This window comes from Eptatretus burgeri, chromosome 17 (genome assembly GCF_056783735.1).
Source record: "Eptatretus burgeri isolate ZD-2024b chromosome 17, Ebu_testis_v1, whole genome shotgun sequence".
NCBI lineage: Eukaryota > Metazoa > Chordata > Myxini > Myxiniformes > Myxinidae > Eptatretus > Eptatretus burgeri.
Window position 1 is genome coordinate 25,281,514 of NC_140977.1, and position 10,769 is coordinate 25,292,282.

Genomic DNA, 10,769 nt, shown 5'->3' on the forward strand with positions numbered 1-10,769 from the left:
GTCAAACGGACAGACAGACGGATCGACAGACAGGGGTGAAAATGTAACTTCCCTCCACCTTTGGTGATGGAAATATATATGGAAAAGAAAGAAGGAAAAGAGACGGACACATCAGCAAGGGCAAGGAGTTTCCGATACACCAGATACTGGTCGTTGCCAACTGGAATTCCAAAACACTTGTTCTAACGTTCATTGTGAGATAACGAATGAATAATTGATGCTTCATTAACCCCAAGTCATTTTCCTTACCATATACATATGTAAACAAACTCATCCTGGTGGCTCACAGGAAAGGTGTTTAATCATGCTGTGCAGTTCTTCACAAGGAGTTGATAAGCTGACTGTCCCTTCTTCCAGCACTTATGGATGTTGATGGTCCCATGTTCCTTTTGAAAGAAGTAGGCCATCATGAACCTGCACTCAATGCACTCCCTGTGAATGTTTCTGCAGGCCTGGCAAATGAGATTTGGACATCTCGTCGGCTATGGGGCTAAGTATTATTCATATCTGCTCTCTCGTGCTGTCGCCAGCATGCTATGGAGGAAATGTTTTTCACAGAACCCCTTCAGCAGGTGAGTGTGTGCGTGTGCGTATTCCTGTCCATCCAGGTGAGTTGATGGATGCGCATTGTGAATATTGTTTCCACCTGTTAGCCTTGTCACCTAACACTGTGCACTTGATATGACCCTTCCAACTTTTAGAAGTTCACCGAGGTTTTTAATGTGTTACATTAAGGATGTAGATCATGGCGTGTCACCTTATATCCATCTAGCTTTGAGAGCAACTGCACACCTGTTGAGACTTACTGCCCTATTGTTATCATGGTTTGAGTGGGGAGGTGGGGGGAGGAAATTTAAAACACGTACATTTCCTTAAATTCTGATTGCAAGGTTGTGTTTTGCATTGAAATCGGAGTTTTCAGATGCTTCAAAGTGAAAATGTGAAAGCGAACCTGTTTGCACAATTGCAGAGAAATGGGAGAGCGCTACCAGCAAGAAATGCTCAGGCACGGAGGAGGCAAAGAGCCCATCGCAATGGTTGAAGGTGAAAACCTCGGCAAAAGTCTTTTGATGATAGCACCTCTCGATTTGCACGCAAAGCTGGATGTTTGATCATGAAAACGTACAGGTTTAATAGCAACTGGGTGAAGGTTGTACAAATATCCTTCAATTTAACCAGAACTCTAAGAGGTCAAATGCCAACTTTTGATGTCCAGGATCTATTTTTCATTTGCAATAATATAAATATCGGTCAGATTTTTGAGCTGCATGCTAATTGCTTCTGACACTCCGCTCTGGTTTATAAGCACAGACCTTCCCTCTTGCAGGAATGCTGCAGACCAGGCCCTCCGTTGAAGACTTTGTGGATGCACTGGTGGTTGACTTGGAGCAGGATTTTGAGACATTTCTCATGGATTCCAAATGACATTGCTCTACCTCTAATCTCATGTCTGCTCAGATCATGTGGAGGTGGAAGTGGTGATAGTTCAGCTTAATTATGACACACACACAGACACACACACACACACACACACACACACACACACACACACACACACACACACACACACACACACACACACATACACATACACATACACATACACATACACATACACATACACATACACATACACATACACATACACACACACATACACATACACATACACACACACACACATACACACACACATACACACACACATACACACACACACACACACATACACACACACATACACATACATACACATACACATACACACATACATACACATACACATACACATACACACACACACACACACATACACACACACATACACATACATACACATACACATACACATACACATACACATACACATACACATACACATACACATACACATACACATACACATACACATACACATACACATACACACACACATACACACTTTGAGACCTGGGAGGGCTTCGTTCTCCCTTCTGAAACCCACATATTGAGGTGACAACCAACACACACACAGACACACACACACACACACACACACACACACACACACACACACACACACACACACACACACACACACACACCCTTTTAAAAAGAGTAGGCCATTTTTTTTTGCCGGTGTCCTGCCTCAGACGTGCATTACCACCCTGATCATCCTCTTTGAAGGCAATAGGAAGCCTCCCAGTATATTTGATGCGTAAAAACGAGAAGCACGCACAATTGTTCTATTGCGAAAGGGATAAGTCCACGGTATTAAATCCATTTTGTATCATAGAGAAATGTCGAATAAACGAATAAAAATCAAAATGCATCACGTCAGTTAAGCTGATTGTGTTTGGACGCAATTCCAGAATGCACCTGCTTTGGAATATAAAAGTTTCTTTCTCTTTGCTTGCTTTTCCAGATTGCTCCTTGTTTTGTCGTTTGATCGATCCAGCGGATTTATTTGTTTTTGTCCTCTCAACCTGTATGCAGTACGAGTTGTAAATTCGTAGGAAAATTGCAAACCCTCCATTCATGCGTCGTTATTGGCATCGTCGAACCGGTGTGCAGCAAAAAGTTTTAAGTCTGGCTGTCCTGTTTTTTGTGTACTTTGTAGGATGGGACAATGCATGTGATGATACCACTTGAATCGATGTGCTGTATTCATCATTGAAATCATAGAAATATAATCTTTTTTAAAAAAAAATTCTGTTTCTTTTTCAGGAGGGATGGCATATTAATTACTCCTATTTAATGTGTTTCTTTATTTCGGTCTTATAAAACTAAGGAGGATTTGCTCCTGTAAAAAAATAAATTAAGACAAATTGCTCAGAAGAAGGACAGTTTGTATTATTTCAACTCTTACGCTCATTGAAGCTCTTCAACCCACAGTAGAGCACGGTGACCTCGACATTGACTTGTTATGAACAAACCATCGGAGGAGGAGGAGGATTCCCAGTGATCCATTTCCTCCAGTTAGAATGAGTGTGTTCCTATTCTCCATTTCATCACTCGAGGAGGGGCATTCCTACCGGTCAATTTCATGTGATTAGGATTCCCATCGGTCAATTTCATCATGAGAGGATTCTTATTGGCCAATGTATTGTGAGGATTCATAAATTTAATCACGAGGGGAGGATGATTCCTATTAGTCAATTTCATGTGATGAGGATTCCTATCGGTGAATTTCATCATGAGAGGACGAGGATCCCTACCGGTCAATTTCGTCATGATAGGATTATTACTGGTCAATGTCATGTGATGAGGATTCATCAATTTAATCATGAGCGGAGTAGGATCCCTACCAGTCCAATTCATCATGAGAGGAGGAGGATTATTACCGGTCAATTTCATCATGAGAGGAGGAGGAATTACTGGTCAATTTCACGTGAGGAGAATTATTCCTGTCGATCAATTTGATGTGAGGGTGATTCTTACCGGTCAATTTAATAACTTGAGGAGGGTTACCGGTCAATTTAAACACTCGAGGAGGAGGATTACCGTTCAATTTAATCACGAGAGGAGGAGGATTACCGGTCAATTTAACCTCGAGAGGAGGAGGATTACCGGTCAATTTAACCACGAGAGGAGGAGGATTAGCGGTCAATTTAACCACGAGAGGAGGAGGATTACCGGTCAATTTAATCATGAGGAGGAGGATTACCGGTCAGTTTAACCGTGAGAGGAGGAGGATTACCGGTCAATTTAACCACGAGAGGAGGAGGATTACCGGTCAATTTAACCACGAGAGGAGGAGGATTACCGGTCAATTTAATCATGAGAGGAGGAGGATTACCGGTCAATTTAACCATGAGAGGAGGAGGATTACCGGTCAATTTAATCATGAGAGGAGGAGGAATTGGTCAGTTTCATGTGAGGAGGATTCATCAATTTAATCACGAGAGGAGGAGGATTACCGGTCAATTTAATCATGAGGAGGAGGATTACCGGTCAGTTTAACCGTGAGAGGAGGAGGATTACCGGTCAATTTAACCACGAGAGGAGGAGGATTACCGGTCAATTTAACCACGAGAGGAGGAGGATTACCGGTCAATTTAATCATGAGAGGAGGAGGATTACCGGTCAATTTAACCATGAGAGGAGGAGGATTACCGGTCAATTTAATCATGAGAGGAGGAGGAATTGGTCAGTTTCATGTGAGGAGGATTCATCAATTTAATCACGAGAGGAGGAGGATTACCGGTCAATTTAACCATTAGAGGAGGAGGATTACCGGTCAATTTAACCATGAGAGGAGGAGGATTACCGGTCAATTTAATCATGAGAGGAGGAGGAATTGGTCAGTTTCATGTGAGGAGAATTCATCAATTTAATCACGAGGGGGAGGATTATTGCTGTCAGTCAGTTTCATGTGATGAGGATTCCCATCGGTCAATTTTATCATGAGGGGAGGACGAATCGGTCAATTTCATCAAAAGAGGAGGAAGAGCAGGAAGATTTTTTTCAATTGTCTGTTTTCTCAAGAGAGGGCACCAGTGTATCATTCCGACCAAAGAAAGTATTTTTCTGGGAGTTTAAACTCCTCTATTCCGAACGTTTAACACATACCTGCCAACCTTTTTAAAAGGAAAAGCGGTAGGCTGGTGTCGCACTCGTCCCTTGTGGGGTCCGGGGGCATGCCCCCCTGGAAATTTTTCAAAAAAATGAAGCAAAATGGTGCAATCTCCTGCATTTTGAGACCACAGTTAGCTGAAATATATCAACATATTTTTAGAGTGAAAAAGAGAAAACTTAACATGGTTGATCTACTCACCAATCTTTATTTGTCTAAGACATCATGATCATCAGTCACGTTTACATAAATTACTCACTGTCCAAGTTCCACATGTATGTGCCCATACATGTACACAAGAGTTTACATAAACTCACTGATACATCTTTATGAATGAAATGACTGGCCACTCTGATTTCATAACATATTTACAGTTTACAGGTTTGAACAGTTAAGATGCACATTTAGCTATTCAGAGCCTGGTAGGTGGCAGATTTGGCCTTCTTAAGAAGGTCAGCATCTGGCTTCCACGAGAAGCAGCTGACTCCATCCGGCTTGAAGATGTTGATCTTCCCTGCCAGCAAACCACACAGAGTGTTTCTGACGCCATGGCTGTCCTCGTACACGCTTGACTTGGCGTGACCTTCCTTGCCGCGTCTCAACGTGCTCCTCTGATCAGTTGTCATTTTTTTGACCATGCTAAAAAGGGACTCGCAGTAGGCGTTACTGTGAGGGATCAGCAGGACGTGTTTGGCCAGTCTACACAGCGATGGGTAAACGGGCTGGCTGGTGCCAGTGGCAGGGTCCGTCATCTTCTCCATGGCTGCCCAAAACACATCCACCCTCTCATCTGGGTCATATGCTGGCAGGGTGACATCTGACTGATATGTGCAGAACTCTCTGCACAGCGCATCTCTGTTCTCTTCTGGGACAACAGATGCAGGGAGCTGTTCAACCAGTGTAAGTTGGCTCTGCATGGAAGCTGTCTTGGAGGAGGCTGAGCCCACGATGACCGCATTCCTGATCAAAGGGTCCTGGAATGGGAATTTATCCATCATGTAGGTCAGGGAACCAACGTAGAACATTCGGACCTCTGCTCTAAATTTCGTCACTCCACTGGTCCCCTCTCGCGCGTTCTTCACAATGAGCCGCATTGCCTGGAAACCAACAAATAGCTCCCTGTTCGACCTCTGGTTGTCCTGTTCAGTGAAGTCCACATTCAAAACGTCCTCCTCACCCTGGATGACAGAGGGCAGGACCAGACAGGATAGGATGCTTCTGTAGAGCTTCACCATTGAGGGATACAGGTGGTGGATCATAGGAGCCTCGGTCTGCAGAAGCGTGTTAAAGCCATCGAAGTTTGGCAGGACAGCATGCAGGAAGTGGATGTAAAGCTGTGCAGTTGGATCTTTGAAGAGTTTGACCAGCCTCTGCTCTCTTGTCCCACCTCTAGTCTTGGATGACCTTTTCCGCTTCTGCGGTTCCTTCCCTTGTAGAGGTGCATCATCATAGTCATCATCATCGTCGTCAAAGTGTGTCAAGAAGTAAGACCGCAGGCCATCCCAGAGATTCAGGCTTCTTTCCAGGCACTTGTGGAGACTCAGCCACCGAGTTGAGACGTTTTTTAACACTTTCCGTACGGTCACATCACAGAATACTAGCATGTCTCGGAGCAGATGTTTCCTTTTCGCACCCTTGTCAAAGTGGTAGTACAAATCTATGACAAAGTCCTCAGAATCAAAACCCTTCAGAGCCTTGTCACCTGCCTTGGCTGCCAGGGCGCTTAAGTGACACGGACAGCCCATCAGGTATATGTCTGTGTTTGTGTCTTTTTGGAGGTACCCCATGACGCCACGATGTCGACCAGTCATTACTGAGGCATTGTCCGACGAGAAAGCAATGCATTGTTTCAGGCTTAAGTCACACTTTCGTAGAGAGTCCTTTAATGCCATGGCAATATTGTCACCAGTCGCGGAATTGACTACTGGCATGTTGAGAAATGATGTTGTGATTAGGCCCGTTATCTGATCTTCATGGGTGATCAAGACTGGGAAAAACCTGTCCTCATCATCACTGCTTCCATCCGATGCCAGGGTAAACATCAAATCGTTCCGGCCGACATTTTGCTTGATGCGATCAACTGATCGACCTGCAATGGTGCACGTAATACGAGTCGCCTTGGTACGACCACATGCGTACTGACGCGCGATCTCGCTGTCGGCGAACATCCGTGGGACCAGCTTGGAGAAATGGTCATTTAGGGCCAGAGGCAAATTGTGCTTCATCAACAGTCCTTGAAATAAAACCTCGGCGTCGATTGACGTCGGCATCTCTCGCACTGGCTGGAAGGCTATTTTTGATGTGGTTGCCACCGCGCGGGAGTTGCTCATATGTTTCCCCGTGCTGATGTGGCGACTCAAGTCGGTGTATCCTCCATGACTGATGGAGAAGTCTGATCGACACAGATCACAGAAGGCAGGTCCGTCTCCCTTACGCGAAGCCTTGATACACTTGAACTCTGTTGTCCAACTTGGCTTAAACTCGTTGACCCAGCGTGGGGGTGGTTTTTTCTTTTCTGTTGTTTGCATTGTTGTCGTGCACTGAAGCGATGAGTCCTCTCTGTTCACTGCAGTCTTTGATCAGGAATGAAAAATGCCAATGGCGCGTTGTCTGGAAATTAATGCCCGCTGTTTCCTGTCGTCCCATTTGATTGGTCCTGCTTAGTTTGGAAGCAATAACCAATCGCTGATGAGATAAGAAATCAAGATCAGGCACGAGTTTTGTAGAATGTGGAAGCAGCCGCGTGTGATACGATCTTGGCAGTGAGAAACGAACGCAAAACTGACAAAACACAACTATTTATTTTTCCAATAATAATTTCCAAATGCGGTATGTCTGACTAATAAAATCGGTATGCGTTGGGAGCTATAGAAAATCGGTAGGCTACCGCGCGAATCGGTAGGGTTGGCAGGTATGTTAACATCTACTCACAATTCATAATTTATTCCTCATCCTTCAGCTTATGGACCATCTACATATGGCATGCACAAAGTGGAGACGCAAGGGAAGCTGGTAGAAATCGTAAAAATTATGAAATTTAGAAAGAAACTGTTACCGAGGTTCGGAACCATCTCCTTTTAAGTGGCAGGATTTTTGACCTTCCCTAACTCACCACCATAAGCACCACTGCTCAAATAAAACTTGAGATAGTCAATAACTATCGAGGATCTTTGTTCCTGGGTTAACACAACTGCTCATATCAAACAAATGAAAGTTGCCACATGGAGAGCTTACAACAAACCTTTCAAGAAGCATGGGACCCTCACTGCGATCAATGAGAAGTGACTTGATGGATGCTATCTATATTCAACTTCTTCGTTCAGGTTTCATAGTGTCCATTGGTCTTGACTACAAGACAAATAAAGAACTCCATGGTTCCAATCTTGGACTCTGGACACCTAAAAATGGAAGGCTAAAGCGACGTAGACCAGCTCTCAACTACATCAATATGTTGAAGAAGAATACAGGCCTAGAGACAGAGGAACTGCACACAGCAATGCTTGATCGAGAAGACTCACAGCTGAGGATCAATGTCATCTGAGTTCGGGCTGAGAGCCGATTTAAGAAGAGTGAGAGGCACAGGCACAAAGTTATCACATCCCAACACCCATTCCCACCCCCACCCCCTCCACACACACAGCTACCATTGCAATGCATTTTACCTTGGCCACCGAAGGTGCACAGAGGTTATGTGTTCACCCCTGTCTGTCTGGGCAGGATATCTCAAAAAGTTGTGCACGAGTTATGACAAAACTTGGTGAATGAGTTGGGTAGGTGACGAGCCGATTCAATTTTGGTTCAGAAACGGATCCAGATCCTATTATTGGGATACAAAACGTAAGCTATTCAGCCTGGCAGAAGCTATCACTGGACTGAGTACTGTACTCTAGTTTTCATAATATATTGGCAAAGCCTGGTATTGGCTTAGCGGCTTGGTGGCTGGCTTGGGGTGTTCGGGTCTAGGGTGGCTAGCTTGGAGTGTTCGGGTCTAGGGTGACTGGCTTGGGATCTTAGGTCCTGAGTTTGAGTCCTGTTGTCCACTGAATTAACACCAGCTGGGGTTGACTCGGCCTGTCATCCTTCCGAGGTTGACAAAATGAGTTCCAGTGTATTGGTAATAGGGGCACGGCATCAGCGACGCAGCCGCCTCCCAACAAAATGATAGCTACCCGGCAGCCAAGCTGCCATACGCAAGAAGAAGAATATATTGGAACCTTCTCAAAATTATGATGTATTCGGATCACTAAAATTTATTTTAAAAATGACAAAGAAAGTGCATTTCTAAGAATATGCTGTTGTACATTACCTACCATAGGTGGGTAGAGAATGCTGCTCATTCCCAGAGAGTGGCAGTGCCTGCTAGTTGCTTTAATTTCCGAATTTACTGCATCCCCACCCATTTCTCACCCAAATTAAAAAAAATAAAATCTCCCATTACCTATAAACAGTTTCAAGTTGTATAGTTCAGTTACTTAAAGGATAGACATGTAATCTGTTTCAGTGCCCCCTTTTGCTTGCGAGAAGTGCTCATCTGTTTTGAATAGTAGACACGCTACATTTACATTTGGTCGTTACAGGTGAAAAACATGATGATTTGGGACTTGAAAACAATCTTTCATGTTGTTTACCCCGTCCCCCAGTATTATTCCATCTGCAATTGTAAATCGTATGGTATTGCTGTGCCCTGAGTGTTTCATGTCGTCAGCAATTAACGGTGGTACCCACACTGATGCTTGGTTTACCCACTGCGAAATTATTTGCAAGCAGATGCTTTTCTCATTAACTGCCAATCTTCTGTTGATAAACCAATTATCAGTTTTATTTGTCGACCTGTCCTTTATAAATGTGGCACGAAAAGGTTTATTGCGGTGTGTACAAGGTATAATTTATGAATGAATAATAGATATGACGTGTCATGGTCAAATTCGTTTCTCCGTCTGTATGTTGTCCCACTGAAATAGAAGGTAAATAGCCATTTTGGCAACAGCAGTTTGAAATAGAAGGGCCAAATTTCCCCTAACCCCCCCCCCAAAGGATTTGATGTACCATACTCTTTAATAGAGGGTGTTAGTGCTGCAAAAACAATTTCTTGGCAAAGGTTATACTTGCGTTAGGTGGTTTGCCATTTAGTCGGGTCAATTTATGACAAACAACTACCAAACCCACAACAAATTGCAACAAAAGGTTTCTCAGTGGTTTTCATTCCTACTGGATATACTGATCGAAAGAAAAAAAAAAGTCTACCAAAATCTAACATCCGGAAATGGGTTAAAACAGTCATTTTCAAGATTGCCGCCACCGGGCTTTGAAATAACTAAAACAGCTATAACTTCTTCAATAATTGTGATAAAAACATAATTGTTGGTTCTGGTCCATGGTTTTAATGGATCAGCAATCCACCGGTGTCAATAAAATTTAGATCTGATCAGTATTTAACCTGAAATCCAAGATGTCGGCAAAAAATGAAGGGCGTAAAATCAATAAATTGTGTCTATATAATCAAACCTCTGTTAGGCAATCACCCAACGTTTATCAAATTCTACCAAAAGGGTTTTCGGTCTTCTCTTACCAGTAATTATATGTGATGTATTACATGTCAGGGGAATGTCCCTGGCTCTGATTGAGTAGCCTATCCCTTTCTTTGAATGCTCTTTCCCTGAATGTTTTGTTTTCTGTGTTTCAGGTTTGAAGAATGAGTGTTCCTGAGATGCACGAAGATCGGTGTTCAATTTGCAAGGAGAGGCTTGAGAATGGAAGTGACGTTGTGCAAATTCATCAGAAGGGCGCTGATTGCATCAATGCAGCCAGTGTTCAGAGAGGTGACGATGTTTATGTGGCGGCTGGATGCAAGGTACACACGGACTGTCGTAAACGGTATATGAATCTACATGACATCCTGAATCAAAAGAAGAAACAAGGACCATCAAAACCGTCCAGGAAGCTAAGTTCACATGTGTTGACCGGGCCTTTCAACAGCAAATCTGACTGCTTGTTCTGTGGGACCACAGTGGACCTTGGAAGTTTTGACTACAGTCATGTCAAGACTGACGACTTTGCCAAAACCATTCTGGAGTGCTGTGAGAATCGGTCCTCTGATTGGTCATTGGTAAGATTGGTAAGATGACAGAGGAACACCTAGCATTGTGGACAATGTCAGCCCCCATAACATCTGAGGTCAACGTCGCCATGCAGGACTTCAATGATCTCACATACG

At 43.7% G+C, this 10,769-nt stretch overlaps 1 protein-coding gene across 5 annotated transcripts in view; it reads left to right on the forward strand.

Annotated features, from left to right (window-relative positions):
• Nucleotides 1-10,375, forward strand: part of MIPEP (mitochondrial intermediate peptidase) — a 77,483-nt gene extending 67,108 nt beyond the window's left edge. For 4 of the 5 annotated variants that reach the window (XM_085862662.1, XM_085862658.1, XM_085862661.1 and 1 more), the window contains exons 18-20: nt 451-572; nt 971-1,044; nt 1,328-1,607. In XM_085862662.1, coding sequence (XP_085718788.1) covers nt 451-572; nt 971-1,044; nt 1,328-1,425 — 294 coding nt within the window. In that variant the 3' untranslated portion in view covers nt 1,426-1,607. Of the gene's footprint in view, nt 1-450; nt 573-970; nt 1,045-1,327; nt 1,608-10,238 lie in introns of those variants that run through there. The other variant, XM_085862659.1, reaches the window with a different exon arrangement.
• Nucleotides 10,376-10,769: the final 394 nt, after the last annotated feature.